This window comes from Eptatretus burgeri, chromosome 2 (assembly GCF_056783735.1).
Source record: "Eptatretus burgeri isolate ZD-2024b chromosome 2, Ebu_testis_v1, whole genome shotgun sequence".
NCBI classification, from domain to species: domain Eukaryota; kingdom Metazoa; phylum Chordata; class Myxini; order Myxiniformes; family Myxinidae; genus Eptatretus; species Eptatretus burgeri.
In genome coordinates this window covers 147,347,511-147,366,074 of record NC_140962.1, presented here as the reverse complement: position 1 = coordinate 147,366,074, position 18,564 = coordinate 147,347,511, and the positions used below count along the sequence as shown (strand labels likewise).

General features: G+C 41.7%; 1 protein-coding gene across 1 annotated transcript in view; it reads right to left on the bottom strand.

Annotated features, from left to right (window-relative positions):
• Positions 1-414: 414 nt before the first annotated feature.
• LOC147033477 (protein phosphatase 1H-like) overlaps positions 415-18,564 on the bottom strand; it is a 50,382-nt gene continuing 32,232 nt past the window's right edge. The window contains exons 6-10 of the mRNA XM_085871662.1: positions 11,029-11,147; positions 6,671-6,734; positions 6,030-6,137; positions 3,107-3,258; positions 415-2,430 (exon numbers count right to left, since the gene is read on the bottom strand). Coding sequence (XP_085727788.1) covers positions 2,283-2,430; positions 3,107-3,258; positions 6,030-6,137; positions 6,671-6,734; positions 11,029-11,147 — 591 coding nt within the window. The 3' untranslated portion in view covers positions 415-2,282. The remainder of the gene's footprint in view (positions 2,431-3,106; positions 3,259-6,029; positions 6,138-6,670; positions 6,735-11,028; positions 11,148-18,564) is intronic.

The following is an 18,564-nucleotide window of genomic DNA, read 5'->3' as shown; positions in this document are numbered from 1 at the left end:
GTATGACAACTAAAGGTGCTGTTTGGTGCCGTATAATTGCGAGAAGGAAAAGGAAAGAAATTGGACATCATGCAGCACCAATCAATCAATCTCAATATATATATATATATATATATATATATGATTTTCTCTCGCTCTCTCTCTCTCGCTCTCTCTCTCTCGCTCTCTCCCCCCACACCCCACTCCAACTAAGAGGAAAGCCAACATTTTCATTTTAAAATCTCACTGCTTCAACATAGCTAACAGTAATTGTTCTTATCTACCACGTGACAAATAAACAATAGATATAATTGTCCCGTATGTTGGAGTACCAGAATTCAAGTTGAGCATTGAGAGTCAAACAAACAAGAAGAAGAAGAAGAAGGAGAAGGAGAAGGAGAAGGAGAAGGAGAAAGGATCAAACGGACTCAGAAATGATCCATCGATTGAGATGTTTATTCCAACTCCCAAACCAATACATGTACATTTCACTTTGTTCGCTCACAACTTGTCCTACGGGCAGACACAGCAGGTTCAGCCGGGGTCGACGGGCAGAAAACAACCAATTCGGGTGAGCAGATACAAACCGAGTACAAAAGCCACTACTAACAAAAGAACATGATGGAGTTTGTTCCCTAATTTATATGGGATCTGTTTCATCCTCCTCCGTGCGAACCACCAAAGATATACGTCGGGTCAATGCAAGTTACTCCTTTTATCACCGCTATTTCTACTTCCTGACACCTGTGTGACATATTTTCCAAAAGAACCTTTAAAACGAGGAAAGGTCATTTAGTGCAAAGCGACTGAGACAACATTTCCGCTCCGCCATACCGGTCAACAAGTCATTCGATGATTTCCAGTTAGTAGTTCATGCATTTTTATATACATTCTATACATACAGTATCTGCCTCCATTGGAGATGGGTCGACGAAAGAAGAAAGAAACTTTATCTGAAAGATCATCGGAAGGGGGTGAGCGGGGCTTAAGGAGGGGGGTTTCCACATTGTCCAATTTATTTTTTAACTCAAGAGAACTGTCCCAAGTCCAGACTATTTGGTGAGCATCAATGCAATTAAATAATGACCAGCTTAATTTATGGTCATATCTCTTCACCAGAAATATATGTGCAAGTTTGTGTTGCACATTTCTTCGAAAATAATGACTACCTTTGCACCAGGGACCTCGTGAACAGCTGGAAACCCATCCACAGAGCGTGTTCGCGGATCCTGGGCTCTGTTGAGAGGTTCCCACCTGTTCCCGTGGTCGACCCAATCCAACCCAAAGCATTCCTTCACTCAAATGTGTGAAGTTGAAAACGTTTCACACGTTCAAAAACACATTTTGATCTTTCAAAAGTTACAATTTCACGACAACAAGGGTACGGTGGGCAACGCCGTACAACGATCACATAGACTTTTTCTTCCTTAGCAGATCCCCTTCGACAATCGCACAAAGAAAACAGTAGACTGGCTCAGAAGCCCAAAAAAATCATTACGTCGCTTTTGGAGTGAGTGAGTGAGTGTTCGAGCGAGTACAGATGTGCGCTTATCAAGTAAGTTGAAGATCAACGATTATCCAAGAAAAGCTGCATTTTTGGAAAAATTTTTTAAATAAAATAAAACAAAACAAAATGAAATAAAAGGCAATACATTGGAATAAGCTCCAGTATCCATCGCAATTTTGCACAATCATGTTCTACCAGTCGTACATTATAATAATAATAATAATAATAATAATAAAAAAACAGAAGGAGCTTTAACAAGCTCAGAAATAAACACAAAACAAACATTTCAAGGCATTTTGTGCAAAAAAATGTGCATTTTTGTCTTATAGGGAACAAGCTTGGCGTATCGAAACAACTCGATCCAAGGTCAGAGTTTGGTCTGGAGAGACACCTTTTAGCTAATGTCATCCATTTGAAATTGACGCGTCTCACTCTGACCGGTCAGTTGGCTAGCGTGTTAATATATCAATTTCAAGTTCTACCTAGGACACACTGGACGACCAAAATAACCATTCAACCGCACTAACACTCAAGGAAATGGCGTCTCGTAAAGTGTGGTTAGCCATGACATCGCTACGGCAGCTAGTAACACTTTAACGGACGTCTGCATCCAAGCATGAACTATACGCGAAAAAGCCACATATGGAGAACTCACCGAAACATGGACTGCACAGCACTGCGGTCGTGATCAGAGAAATCGAGAGAAAAAAAAGGAATTAATAATAAATAAACAAATGTAGGTCCCGTTCAGGTGTTTGCGGCCAGTGTCGGAAAGTGCCCCCGTGGAACGATTCCCTCAGCTCGTGCGATTTCCATAGTGGAGAGGGAACAGGAAGACCGAAATGTCATCTCCTGATCCGAGTTTCTCGTTGCTGATGCGCCAGCCCTTGTCTCGAAGGACGCCCCGGGCCTTCATCACTAGCTCCTGCGCCACCAGCGTGTACCTGCGACAACATATCTGGATGTCTATAAACAGGCAGTGGGATTGCCATTGACACGATCAGAACCATTACTAGTATATAAACAGCGATGATAAAATAATCAATGAGGATGATCCAGGTGGGTCAATGCTGAGATGACCAATTTCTCCCATCCTCCCTCCCAACCACCGAGCTGTGCCCCACTTTATTGAAACAGAGTCTCCCTTTTAGAAAGAAACAATGATTTTGCTTTGAGGGTGGAGAAGCGGGCATGGTGCTCCTACCACCCCCCCCACACCCTTTTACACACAAACAACATGTGTAAAACAAACCCCCGCAACAAAAAAATTTGGTGGTGGCGGTGGGGGCGTGGGGGGGGGAGAAGGGAAGGGCTCATTGAAAATAGAAGAGAGAAGGGGTGGGTATGCGAGAAAGCATGAGGTGACCATGGACAGCACTCTTCAAGGACTGCATAGAAGAACACGAGATACAGAATAAAAAGGAGAGCCAGTTACATGTTCATATCAAACAAGTACCAATTATGATTAACTTGGCCCCTCCCTAATTTAGGTGTTAATTCTTCTTCTTTTATTCATCTAACATTTATTATGAGGAGCCAAATTAAGACTACCTTCTCCGATCGATGGCAGTCGTGATTGCACTAATCACTCCCATTCATTTGCATTATGTTTGCACTCACCGGTTGGAGTCATTCGGGTCACAATTTTCCAGGAAATTGGACACCAAGTCACAAACGGTGTCGTTAGACAGCACGTCCCATAGGCCATCCGTAGCCATGATGAGCACGTCGTTGGGAATGTGCTCCTGAGTCGCAAGCTCGTAAATCCTCACCTGGAAAAGGAGGGGCATACGAGTCATGCGCCGGAAGGGTAGTGTGAAGGCGGAAGGGGTGGATGAAACTCTTTCACCTTGATAGTCATCGGTGTACGAGGTATAAATGCGTGATTAAAAAAGAAAATCAGAGAAAGTAAAGTGGCCCATCACATCAGTATTGCACTCAACACATTCTATATTAACTTGATGTACATACTTGCATTTCATTGGACAACTATTTATACTTAGCTTAATACTTAGAATCCGCATCTATTACAGGTAGACCAATTTTAGTTCACCTCACTAACCCAAAGACCTGCTTTTGTCAAAAATAATAATAATAAAAAAAGATTCGCATGGAGAACTGAGTGCAGACAAGAGTGACCGAGTGATCGACATGCTGCCAGTGAAAGACGTGTGGCCACCTACACGCGCTTGTCCTAATCCTACAAATGATGTGGAAACATTCTATCAAAAGGTACAGTAGGTGATGAACATAACGTGATGGAGTTCAAAACATATTAATGTCTGCGAAGCTTCCTCAGAGTCCTTCTCATTCAGTCTCATCCTCTCCGAAACCCCCTCAAAAGATGGGATTTTTGTGACTGGGGTTCCTTGAAGCTGCACCCTTCATCAAGGAACCAACGGTGGAAGGCACAGCTTTGAAGAAAGTCGATGTTGAAAAGTTCTCAACTCTTTTGGCTCTGGAGAGCACTCAGTTGGAGTGATATAATTGATGCATGGGTAAATATTCAAGACGGTCAGACTCCACTCAAGATCCTCAACATCGAGGCACTTGTGACCTCTTCGCCAAATTGAGTGTCAGAAAGAAACCAAAAACTTCCATGGGGACTCCCAGAAGAACTTTGTGGCGGAGATGAAACATTGTTGGCTGACAGGTTACCCTGAAGCTATGCTCCAAATTCAGCTCAAATAGACGTTCAGGGGACACACCTTTCTACTGGATCTTGTGAACAACCATATTGTGGAACTTATAGGCCTTATAAGGTTCAATTTCAGAAATGATGGTGCAGAGGTGGCAGCCTTGAGCTGCCTAGTCCGAGTTCTATCCAATCTGAACCCAACTATCCAATCCAATTCATTGGGACCATACTCTGCAAAGAGCGTCGGTGCTGCCAAAGCTGTCTCCTGGGCTATTGGGCACAATCCTGGATGGGTCGCCACTCCGACACAGGATACTCGAATGGCGCGATCATCCCAGCAAGCTGGTACTCATTTTGCCAACCTCAGAAGAACGACACGTTGAGTCAACCCCACCTGATATTAATTCAACAGCCAAGCAGGATTTGAACTCAAGACCCTAGGATCCCAAGCCCACGACTCTAACCATTAAGCCCACACCAGGCACACACCTAACTATAAAGTGTCGTATTGGTGGTTTGCAGGCAGGACGTGGTGTATCACAAAGTGCACCGTCCCTGGGATGGACGCCGCGCCAGGTTTCCTGTCTGCTAGCATTAATTAGTGGGCATTACAGATCCCGCAGAGTATTTCGCAAAGAGAAGTTGAGTTATTGTGGGCACTCTGTCCAAATTCCAAATCCCTGCCTTGAGGAGTGCAACCATTGCCTTGGTGATGATCTCACGGCACTGAACCTGCCTCGGGGGGAGGACTGGGAGGCAGAAGGAGACAGAGTCTGTGTTTCACATAAGATGGAGTCGAAGAAGACCTGTAATGCTGGTGCGGTGGTCGAGGAAGCATATTGAGGCACACAATCTTTTCGGATGAAAGATTCCCATCATACATTTCGAAAAATAGAGCATTGTGTTTGTTAAGCTGACCAAGTTCTCTGTTTGCGGTTAACTGTTCTTCTTCTCCTTTCATATGCAGTACTTGGCTGCAGGAAGCATCATTTGCTTGGGGGTGTGTGGGGGTAGGGAAGATGGGGTGCAACGAGTTATGTACACATAATTAAAATTCCTTCAGCAAGGTCAGAATACAGCGATGCAGATAACGACAGGTTGTGATGGACAAAATGACCTTTACCTGTGGCTTAATTGCAAGACGTGCGAGCAACCGTACGAGAGCTATTATCGTTGCTTGTTGCGGGATGCTGGGGTTACCCCACAAATAACGGAGCAGCATGGAGGTCACGTTGTCTCCAAAGGTTTAGAGATTGAAACAATCGCATGCCAGACAGACACGAAGCCTCTGCACAGAAATATTCATTCTGCTGTGTTTGTGTCCACAGACTAACTTCGAGACAAATTTGATTTGATCACTCCAAGAGGCCAAGCCGATGCAGATGCACACACGCCAGGAGGAGGACCCGTTCAATTTCATTCAAAGTTCATGCAGTATCATCACGCTCCAGAAAACAACGACCACAATTGAAGAAGTTGATAAAACAACACCGAACCGGAGAGTATGTGACGTGCCTGTGGATTTCGTGTCCGATTTTCATTTAAATTGGTGTGAACAGCATAAATATATGAGAGTACAGTGGGGCAACATCTTCCTTGGTGCTTTTGTTCAATATTTTGAACATTCCCAATTTGAAACTCATCGCCATACCATCAGCCAGAGAGCCTTTGGAGAGGACGTTCAGAATGCCGAAGAATAACTGAGAATGAGAAAATATTACAGGAAAGAAGGGGGGGCGTCCTTGCCCCCACTGTTCGTGCCAGGCACATCACCTCCCCAAAACTTGTTCTTACTTTCACAATTTTAAAATGATCTTTCAATAATATATCCTGAATATGCAATTTTAACCACGGGTAAAATTGGAGGTCAAAGTTCATGAGTCATGAAGGTGCAAGTCTTGTTACCTCAGGCACGCAGGAAAGGAAGGGCTTGATGGAGATGTTGGAATCGTACACTTTGAGGTCGTGATCACCCAGGCCTCGGGTAACCCCGATTGTAGCCATCACTCGGGCCTACAGGTAAAAGAACAGCTTCACCGAAATGCCAAGACTGACCAAGCCAACCTCTTCTCAATATTAATCTCATATAAGAGAGATCGAAAGGTAGAGGAGGGTGGAAGGAGTGCAGAGGGAATTGGAAAGAAGGTTTGGATGATAGTGGAGGGAGGGAGGGAGGGAGGAGTGGGGATGGGGGAAGAATTCTGCTATCAAAGACCGTGCGCACGCACGCGCACACGCGCACAGTAAAATAATGAACGACTGTGCAGCTCTGGCTCCACAAAGTAAAAAGTACAACATTTTAGATGTGAGGCATCTTTGGGTCTCTCCTGAGAGATCCATCGGCTATATCCGTGGCACGGGCCTGTTCAAACAGAACTGACCATGGCAAAAAACAACAACAACAACAACAACAACATCTATTTTATCATTGTTTTCCTTGCTCAACGATAACCACTAGTTTAACCATTCGGCACTCATGATGCAAGTGAGACTTTCATTCAATCCATTGATTGATTGAGACGCTTCTTGATCATGAAAATTGTTACCTTTTTCCCTTCTCCATACACCAAGGGAAACTTCAAGTCATTTTCTTCAATAGTTTTGTAAGACCTGTGGGGGGGGGGGGGGGACAAACAAATTTCATGTTGCCTAACTACAATAAAAGGTACATTCAGTTATTTATTTATTAATTTTGTTGCAGGAACTATAAAGCTCATAGTGGAGCTGCCACACGCACACGCACACACACACACACACACACACACACACACACACACACACACACACACACACACACACACACACACACACACACACACACAGAAAAATACACGAGCCACAATACAGGACTGTTAGACAAGACAAACACAGCCACTGAGCTTGGGGGAAGTTCCATCACTTCCTGGGGCACTCTGGGTACCATTGACGTCACATCAATGGCACCACCTTTCTCACCACACTCCTCCTTAAGGATGCCAACCATTGGGGATTGTCCGTGCTCTTATCCTTTTAAATGCTGAACGTTAAGTTGGGAAGGAGCTCGTACCATTTTTAAAGTGTTTGGTGTGACTCAACTGGGGATTGAACCACTGACCTCCCAGACTCAGAACAGATGCTCTAACCATGACACCACCGAGTCTGGTCATTCACACAAATTGGTAACTTCTCCTGGTTATGCTATGAAGAAGATGCTATGACTACTTCCTGAACGTCCCCATTATTCCCACCTTCTTGTGGAGTCGGACAGGGAACGTTTTTGGAACAAGTCTTTCACGAACCAGCCAGCTAGGTCTGACGTTCGGCTGAAGGTTGCAGGAATTTGCAATTTATTCATGGTTCCAGCGATAACTCGCCGACTCTTCAAGAAAAACATTGTGGGATCTTCAATGTCCACCAATGAACGCTGTCAAATGGAACACCCGATTTAACCGTCCGTCCGAGGGACGATGAGATGCAACTCCCTCCTGCGAATCATCAATTCGACAGTTTATGCTGAAGTCAGGAATCTTACGCAGATTAGATGGCTCAAAGGCAACGAGATAAACACGAAGAGTGTAAAACAGAATAAAAGCAAAACATAATTTGGGTAATGCTGTACAACCTAAGCTGAATCGCTTGTATTTTCATATTCCGATCCAAAGGTATATAGCTTTAATGTCCGCACTGTCTTAAAGCCGAGTACCCCAAGTTTCTGAACAGTGTTGCTTAGATATCTTCTTTGTTTATATAAAACATTTCATTTTTATGCTTGACCTATAAGCAGGTGTACGAGAGATCTCTTGAAATAGAAGTTAACAATTCCTGTGGCGAGACGGGTTTGGTGTCCACCACCTCCCAACCCCCTCCCCTGCAGCATCACATCTGTTTCTCCTGGATTCTGTCGAATTTAAAGCTCTCAACATCATTGGAATCTTCCTTGACGAAGCTGAAGTGCAAGGGCTGTTGCTTTCACATCAAGGGATGCTGGTCTCTGTTTTATACCGTCCATTCTCTGATATTGCTCCCTCTGCTCTATCAGTCCTCCGACCTTCCACAGAAACTGCCGGAATGCACTCATTCTTCCAGTAACCCCATTCTGATTAAACATCCAAAATTCAGGCCGACTACACACCTCAACTCTTTTATCCTTTCTTCTCCTGTCGGTCGAACCACCTCCCAGAGGCTGTTTCATCACACTCTTCCCTCCTGGGCTTCAAGCAGGCAGTGCACTGAATAAACTGAGCGCTAAAAGCCATTTACTACATTCCCACAAAGTTTGGAGATGATTCGATGAAAATTACTCAAAAAGAAGGGTTTCATCGAACTCCATAATTGACTTCAAAGTGATCTTGACATTTGACCTTGACTTTGACCATTGAGTGCACTGAAAAGTATTCCAAAAAGACAACCATATATGAACCCACAAGAGTTTCCAATGAGAACTTTGCTATCCAGAGTGACCTAAACAAGAGTTTCTGATGTGAACTAAATCAATGAAAAATACATGAAAAATGCAGTTTTTCGTCATAACATCGTCAAATGATGTCACATCGTCAAAATAGTTATATGCTTAGAAAGCCCTCATTAAGGGCTTTAATTTGAGGTACTACTCGATATGGTAACTGAAACTTGAAAATTTGACCTTAGGGTTAAAAAAGAATAACCTTTCAGTTGACCTTGAAGGTCAAGGCCGATTAACATCAAAAATTAATCAGCTGAGCGCCATACCCCACTCTATATAATATATCCACCAAGGTTAGAGATCCTTCGATCAACGTTACTTAATAATTAATGGTTTCGTCGACCTTGATTATTGACCTTTTTGTGACCTTGACCGTAACAATTTAGTATGGTTGATAGTATGTCTCCAGGACTCATATACAGGAACTATCAAGAGATTTTGATGTGAAAGAAGAAAATAAAATTTTGATGAGAAATCCGTTTTTTCGTCATGACGTCATCAAATAACATCATACCCTCAAACTTTTGACACATCTGGAAAGCACTTATCAAGCGCTTTCATATGAGGTATTAGTCGATATGGTATCTAAGATTTCAAAATTTGACCTTGGGGTCAAAAACTTTTGACCTCCAGTGCCAACCATGAAGGTCAAGGCCGATCACCACCAAAAATTAATCAGCTGAGCTCCAGACCATGAACTATATTCCCATGAAGTTTGAAGACAATCCGATCAAAATTACCAAAAAAAAATAAGGGTTTTCGTCGACTCCCCTGATTTGCGACAAAGTGACCTTGACCTTTGACCTTGACCTTGAAAATTTTATGCGCTGAAAGGGACCTCTATAGGCCTCTGATATGCGAAGTTACAAAAATTTCCAATGATAACTGTGCTCTGCAGAGTGATCGATACATGATTACAGACAAACAAACAAACAAAAAAACAAACAAAAAAAAAAACATACAAGCTGACGAACATATCTTGCAAAATCTTCGTTTTGGCAAGATAAAAAAGTAGAATTATAAATCATCAGTTATGGACACATGCCCTTGCCTTAATCGCCTCAACAGCAAGATGGAAAAAGCCCTAAAGCTTTAAAATGCAACGCTGTTGGCTTGGTACAAATACTGTTTCACTCCACATCCAAGTTGTCATCAGAAATATCACATTGGATGGACACATTATCATAAAAAAAGGAAGAAAGTTCCCTTGCAAGGAATTACCATTTGGCACACTTCCATTCGGTGGAGGCCATTAGCCACATCAAAGCTTGTGCTCGTATTGCCAACCCATAGTTGTTTGTCCGTGCTCTATCCTTTTAAAATTCTGAACATCGGGCAAGGAAACAGCATGTACCATTTTAAAAGTCCACTACCCCTGATCCTTACCCGCATCTTTTGTTGTCGCATCTTTTGTTGTCGGTCTCAAGTCTACTTTGTCACAGGGCCCTGCTGTTGGCATTTTCCGCTTCTCTTTCTACTGTTCTTTTTGTTTTGTTGTGCCCTGATCCGTTCTGTGCTCTCGCTCTTCCACGAGCCTTGACTCTGTATTCAGAAAAATGTGAAGAAGAAATGGCAAATACCAGGTGAATAGAAAAAATGAACTGATGAATTAATAAATATACAACTCAACTTCACCATTAACCCCGAAGGAATCTATAAACCGTTTTAGATATGCAAATGAGTGGATAATAAAAGCAAGTAATATTATCACAGGGAAGTGTACGTAGTTGTAATTGAATGACTAAGGTTATCAGGACAACTACTTTGTGAGGACAGCATTTCGGACAACAGCAACTATGGAAATGAGAGGGTTAAGAGGCTTACTGGTACTTACACAACAAGAGGGGCACTCGGTAGAGTGCATAACTCCACCAGGCTGAACAGTTCACGTTTTGCATCTCACTGAAAGGCCAGATCTGCATCCGGACTTGAACCAAAATCGAATCGGCTTGCTCTTGTCACCTACCCAACTCATCCACCTAGTTTTGTCATAATCCGAACAAAAGTTTTTGAAATATCATCCTTTGTATTGTTTTTGGTCCCAACTCTCAATGGTGAAGAATCACTTTGAGAACCAAAAAATTCTCGTATCCAGATCCTAATCTTCACTAAAGTAGAATCAATTCGGCCTTGTTACACACTTAATCTGGCTACTGAGTTTTGTCTGAAGATGTGCATAACATTTTGAGATATCGTGCTAAATATAGTTTTGGCCCTATCTCTCGAGGGTAAAAAATCATTTTAGCATCCGAATCTGGATCTTCAGCAAAATCGAATCAATTTGTCCTTCTCGCACCCAACATGTCCTTCTCCACAAAATTTCATCCGAATACATTCATAACTTTTTGAGGTATCCTGCTCATAGACAGGGGTGAAGACATGACCTCCATCCACCATCGGTGGAAGAAGTAAAGATCAGGTTGTGCAGGGAGTATGAGTGCAGATGGTTTTTGTTTTTTTTACCAGCCGACCATGGTGTGGTCCCGGTACAGCATTTTCTTTCCGAGCTCCTTCCTCTGCACTCTTCGTGGGAACTCCAGTGCTGAGAATTCATCACCAAGGAGATGGGGCTGCAGATGGGCCTAGAGAGAAAGGGGTGATAGGGCAGATGGGGGGCAAATAGAGAAGGTTAAAAGGGTAAAACAATATTAGAGTCTGCCTGTATGTGTTCCTGTCTGAAGCCCTGGTCCATGGTGCTGGTTGACCTGGTTCAAACATAGTTACACACCAAAGTTTGTCCATTGTCTGGTAATGTCCTTATACTGTATGCTAAAGTACAAGTGATATCTACGAATGCTTTTGTGATACAAATAATAGATGTGCAGGCACGTTTATAGCCTATCAGTGAAAAGAGAGAAAATACTTAGAAAAATCATGACTTTTGTGGTTATAAAATAAAAAAATAATGTTGTCTGCGATGCAATGTTTTGAGTGGCAGAAGTTGTTACTCAGTCCAAGACGGTCACATAATTTTGGGATTTAAAGACATGACCTCACAAAAAGAACCTATTGCATGGGAGATTTGACACAAAGACGAAATTTGGTTAAGGATCTACCACAAATATTGGATTCAGTTGAGGATATGACACAAAGATGGGATTTTGTTGATGATCGCACACAAAGATGGGATTTGGTTGAGGATCTGACACAAAGATGGAATTTGGTTGAGGATCTGACACAAAGATGGAATTTGGTGGAGGATCTGACGTAAAGATGGAATTTGGTTGAGGATCCAACAAAAAGAAAGTAATTTGGTGAAAGTTCCACCAAAACGATGGAATATGGTGAAGGACCTGACAAAAAGATGGAATATGGTGGAGGATCTGACAAAAAGATGGAGCTTGGTTGAGGATCTGAAAAAAACATGCAGTTTGGTGGAGAATTTCGAAAAATCATGGAGTGAGGTTGAGGATTTGACAAAATGATGGAATTTGGTGGAAGACTTGAAAAAAGTGATGGAATTTGGAGAAGGATCTGACATAAAGATGGAATTTGGTGAAGGATCTGAGAAAAAGATTGAATTTGTTTGATGATCGAACACAAAGATGGAATTTGGTGGAGAATTTAGAAAAATGATGGGGTTTGGTTGAGGATTTGAAAAAATTATGGAATTTTGGTTGAGAATCTGACACAAAGATGGAATTTAGTTGAGGATCTCACACAAAGATGGAATTTGGTTGAGGATCTGACACAAAGATGGAATTAGGTTGAGGATCTGACACAAAGATGGAATTTGGTTGAGGATCTGATACAAAGATGGGATTCAGTTGAGGATATGAAACAAATATGAGATTTGGTTGAGAATCTGACACAAAGATGGAATTTGGTTGAGGATCTGACACAAGTATGGAATTTGATTGAGGATCTGACACAAGGATGGGATTTAGTTGAGGATCTGAGACAACGATGGAACTTGGTTGAGGATTTGACAAAAAGATGGAATGTGGTGGAGGATCTGACAAAAATGATGGAATTTGGTGGAGGTTCTGAGAAAAAGATGGAATTTGAAGGATCTGACAAAAACATGATATTTGGTTGAAGATCTGACAAAAACATGGTATTTGGTTGAAGATCTGACAAAAAGATGGAATTTGGTTGTTAGAGGATCTGATCTGTTGTTGTTGGAGGATCTGTTGTTAGAGCACCTGTTAGAGGTTGGAGAGGATCTGACACAAGGATGGAATTTAGTTGAGGTTCTGACTCAAGGATGGAATTTGGTTGAGGATCTGACACAAAGATGGATTTTGGTTGAGGATCTGACACAAGGATGGGATTTAGTTGAGGATCTGAGACAACGATGGAACTTGGTTAAGGATATGACAAAAAGATGGAATGTGGTTGAGGATCTGACAAAAATGATGGAATTTGGTGGAGGTTCTGAGAAAAAGATGGAATTTGAAGGATCTGACAAAAACATGGTATTTGGTTGAAGATCTGACAAAAACATGGTATTTGGTTGAAGATCTGACAAAAAGATGGAATTTGGTTGTTAGAGGATCTGATCTGTTTTTGTTAGAAGATCTGTTAGAGGTTGGAGAGGATCTGACAAGGATGGAATTTAGTTGAGGTTCTGACTCAAGGATGGAATTTGGTTGAGGATCTGACACAAACGTGGAATTTGGTTGAGGATCTGACACAAATATGGAATTTGGTTGATGATCTGACACAAAGATGGAATTTGGTTGAGGATTTGACGCAAAGGTGGAATTTGGTTGAGGATCTGACACAAATATGGAATTTGGTTGAGGATCTGACACAAAGATGGAATTTGGTTGATGATCTGACACAAAGATGGAATTTGCTTGAGAATCTGACACGAAGATGGAATTTTGTTGAGGATCTAACAAAAAAGAGAGGAATTTGGTGAAGGCTCCAAGAAAAAGTTGGAATATGGTGAAGGATCTGAGAAAAGATGGAATTTGGTGAAGGCTCTGAGAAAAAGATGGAATTTGCAGAAGGATCTGAGAAAAGATGGAATTTGGTGAAGGATCTGAGAAAAAGATGGAATTTGTCTGAGGATCAAACACAAAGATGGAATTTGGTTGATAATCTGACACAAAGATAGAAATTGGTTGAGGATCTAACAAAAAGATAAAATTTGTAGAAGGATCTGACAAAAATGATGGAATTTAGTGGAGGTTCTGAGAAAAGGATGGAATTTGAAGGATCTGACAAAAACATGGAATTTGGTTGAAGATCTGACACAAAGATGGAATTTGGTTGAGGATCTGACACAAAGATGGAATTTGGTTGAGGATCTGACACAAAGATGGAATTTGGTTGAGGATCTGACACAAAGATGGAATTTGGTTGAGGATCCAACAAAAAGAAAGTAATTTGCTGAAAGTTCCACCAAAATGATGGAATATGGTGAAGGACCTGACAAAAAGGTGGAATATGGTGGAGGATCTGACAAAAAGATAGAGCTTGGTTGAGGATCTGAGAAAAACATGGAGTTTGGTGGAGAATTTCGAAAAATCATGGAGTTTGGTGGAGGATTTGACAAAATGATGGAATTTTGTGGAAGACTTGAGAAAAGTGATGGAATTTGATGAAGGATCTGACAAAGATGGAATTTGGAGAAGGATCTGACACAAAGATGGAATTTGGTTGTGATCTGACACAAAGATGTAATTTGGTTGATGATCTGAAACAAAGATAGAAATTGTTCGATGATCTGACATAAAGATGGAATTTGGTGGAGGATCTGAGAAAGAGATGGAATTTGGTGAAGGATCTGAGAAAAAGATTGAATTTGTTTGATGATCGAACACAAAGATGGAATTTGGTTGATGATCTGACAAAAAGATAAAATTTGGAGAAGGATCTGACAAAAAGATGGAATTTGGTTGAGGATCTGACAAAAAGATGGAATTTGGTTGAGGATCTGACAAAAAGATGGAATTTGGTTAAGGATATGACAAAAAGATGGAATGTGGTTGAGGATTTGACAAAAAGATGGAATTTGTTTGAGGATCTGACGCAAAGTTGGAATTTGCTTGAGAATCTGACAAAAAGATGGAACTTGGTTAAGGATATGACAAAAAGATGGAATGTGGTTGAGGATCTGACAAAAAGATGGAATGTGGTTGATGATCTGACACAAAGATGGAATTTGGTTGATGATCTGACACAAAGATGGAAATTGGTTGAGGATCTGACAAAAGCTGGAAATTGGTTGAGGATCTGACAAAAAGATGGAATGTGGTTGAGGATCTGACAAAAAGATGGAATGTGGTTGAGGATCTGACAAAAAGATGGAATGTGGTTGATGATCTGACACAAAGATGGAATTTGGTTGAGGATCTGACAAAAAGATGGAATTTGGTTGAGGATCTGACAAAAAGATGGAACTTGGTTGAGGATCTGAGAAAAGATGGAATTTGGTGAAGGATCTGAGAAAAGATGGAAGTTGGAGAAGGATGTGAGAAAAGATGGAATTTGGTGAAGGATCTGACAAAAAGATGGAATTTGTTTGATGATCAAACACAAAGATGGAATTTGTTTGATGATCAAACACAAAGATGGAATTTGGTTGAGGATCTGACACAAAGATGGAAATTGGTTGAGGATCTGACACAAAGATGGAAATTGGTTGAGGATCTGACAAAAAGAGAGCAATATGGTGAAGGCTCCAACAAAAAGATGGAATATGGTGAAGGATATGAAAAAAACATGGAGTTTGGTGTTAATCATCGATTTACTTGATAGGAAAGCAAATAATCGATTAATTTGGATGGAAAGCGAATAATCGATTTACTTTGTTGGAAAGCAACAATCGATTTGTGTGGAATATAGAATGAAGCACACAAACAACCACAACCACAGTCACCATGGCAGGACCAACAACAACAACAACAACAACAACAACAACAACAACAACAACAACATCATCATGTTGTAAAATATCCTTTTTTCTGTGTGTTTAACTCCATTTTACATCTTCATTGACATTCACAGATAGACATGCAATATGTTTGTGAAGTGCAACATGCTGTCTTTTGATTAAACCCATCAACGAAGAAACGGGCGTGCACACCTACTTCTCCAAACACAAGGACTCAAGTTGTTAAAAAAAAATTTATTCAAAAATTCAAAAATATATTTAAATCAAATAATTAATGCCTGAAGTTTGCAAATATCTAAAAATATAACTCCATCATAAATGAAACACAAAACGCAGAATAAGACAATTATTGTTTTGTATGCAGCCTGTAGATGCTGGTTGTATCATTGCTGGAAGCCACTGATGCAGTGCCCCCATTCCTCATTTTACTGACCTCTGGTTGACAGGCTGAGTCAACCCACCTGATTTATAAAACAGGATAAGGACTCAAACACAAGATCCTAAGATCGTAAGCCAGCCACCTTAACCGTTAAGCCAATATCAAACTTAGAATAAGACGATGATTGCCTTGTTATTGCCTTAACAACATTGGTTAATTCCAACTGCCCTCACCTAATTCATGAGACTTAGAGAAGTGATGTCGTTAGTTATAATAGGCACCATACTGAACAACTTTATCTGAGGTTTGATCACATTTGCCTTTGGGAAAGACTGTTGCCACGCTCTTGGGTTTTATCTCCCGCAGTGAAGCGTCATGAGATTTCTAACATCACACGGGCAAAATGTTTCCCGCTTATGAGGCTGAGAATAAATCGGATCATGCCAGATGCAAAGTGGATTGAGCAGATGATTGATGATGATGTCGTACTTCAGGATTAATTGTCATCCTCTCACCAGCAACAGCAGGTCGGCGAGCTCCATCTTATGCAATTTGACTTGCTCCTCCAGCCTTTTCCGAACTCAGTCCTCCACAAACCACCCCAAGTCACACTTATTCCTAAAGAAATCCTCACCTGCTCACCCTCCCAAAGTCCAGATTGGTGACCCACCTGTGTTTGTGCGTCCCCTTATTCGCCCGATCGTGGAATCGTCACCCTGTGTCCATTGTCTCTTCTTCCCAATTTAAGCATCGTCCTCCCTTCAGTCCTTCAAATATGCTGCCAATCACTTCCTCATATGTACTCTCCACGATATCTCCTACAGTTGATTATTATTCCTTGTTTCATCTTAAATCGATTTATTTTTTGCGTTATTTCTCCTTTTCTCCTTGTGTATGGCCATCTTTCACCATTCCCCATACCCGCTGGTAATCTGTAAACCTGCTGCCCTTTGTTGATTCGCTCCTCCATGGGCCTAGATCCTTGTTGAAAAAAAAAAATCTCTTTTCATTCTTTGTATTGGCACAAGATGCGGAAGATGGTCATGGAGAGAATATTTAATCTAACCCCCACTCCCCCCCCTCTCCCTCCTGACACTTTGCTTTGTAGAGTATCCAGAGCTCGTACATACATCAAGTAAAAACAAAATATCCTTTAACCGAATAGCAAAAAGGACGTTGGAGAATGTATGGTAACACACCCACTCTCAGCACGAGGAAGAAAGAGCTCAGATGGGACGGCCAAACATGCCGAGTTAGAACACCGTTACAAGGGAAAATAAACGCCAACCTCAATGTAAACAGCACTCGGCACTCAAAGTGAACTCATCATGAGTGTTAAAACATCGAGTTGCCAAACCGAGGATGAGGTCGGGTACAGAGTGCTCAGCCATATAGGATGCTGCACACGCCCAGGTAATCAGATAAAGGTGGTTGCAAAAAAAACGTACGAGTCATAAAACGAACACTACGTAATCAAACGGAAGACCAAATTCTGCATTGGAGTCATCGGAAGGAACCAGAATCAGTAAGGAGCAAAGATGGAGTCATCAGGAGGAACCTGGATAGGATTCGGGTTTCAGCCGCGACTCCACTACCCTCAAAACCCATCCCGGCACAGCCAAGTGAGCCTAACAGAAAAATTTCTGCAACAATCCACTTCTCCGAGACAGATTGACAAAGAAAGAGAAATAATAGAGAAATGTGAAAAGGAGAAAGAAGTGCGAATCGTTAGATCATCGCACAAAAACAGCTTCTTGTGAATGATGAAAGAAGTTTCAGAATTTAAGGTGCGAGGCCAAAATGCAGGAAGCAATCATCATTTTGTGTCCAGAACATGGCAGCTGATTTGCATCATTGCATCATTGTGCTGTTGATGCAGTACCCCGTGCAGAATGGAGAAGAACTTGCCTCCTCTTCACGAAGAACAACGTGGGGTCTTTATCATCCACCAAGTGATAATGGTCGACTGGACGCCCAGTTTAACGTCCATCCGAGGGACGGCGCACCTATTGATGAACCGCTTGCTTGAGAATCTCCAGGGTGGTAGTTTATTGCTGGGTCGAGATTCAAACTCAGGCTAGACGGCTCAGAGGGGAGTGTGCGTACCTCGAGGCTATCATGCCAGCCAATTATTGAAGTAAATATATTGAATACAACTAAAAAAAAACCATAATAGACTAAATATTTAATTGTTAGAAAAATATACTCTTAAATGATGCCCAACTCGAGATAAGTTTGCAAAACCACCACCGGTGCAACCAAATCACATGGCAGGTGCACTGGGAGTTGGACATATTACTCGCTCAGCATGCCACGGGCTAAATTCAAGGTACAGATTGTGAAATTGAACTCAGGACTTCAGGGTCATGGCCAACAGCAGCACGTACACCACCACCCTGATAAAAATGAAGATCATAAATTGTGCGTTCAATTGAAAAATTAAAATGCATAAAAGTTCACCTTTTACGAGTTTGCATGAAAAGTCGTGGCGAGGAAACGAGGGAATGAATACCTTTTGTTATCGGTAATTACAGAATGAATGTCTTAGCGTTCCGATAAGGCTCGGCCGTGGAAAGGTTTTGGCCAAAGTCTTTCACGACCCGGCTGGTCAGACCTGACGTTCGACTCAATGTGATTTGGGCGGCAATTTGGAATTTGTTCAAGGTGCTGAGGACGACTCGCCAACATTTTGTGAAAGACATTGTTGGATCCATTCTTCTCCTTTTGAGTGCTGCACAAGGCTGTGGGGGTAGCATCATTGGCTAAAGGCATG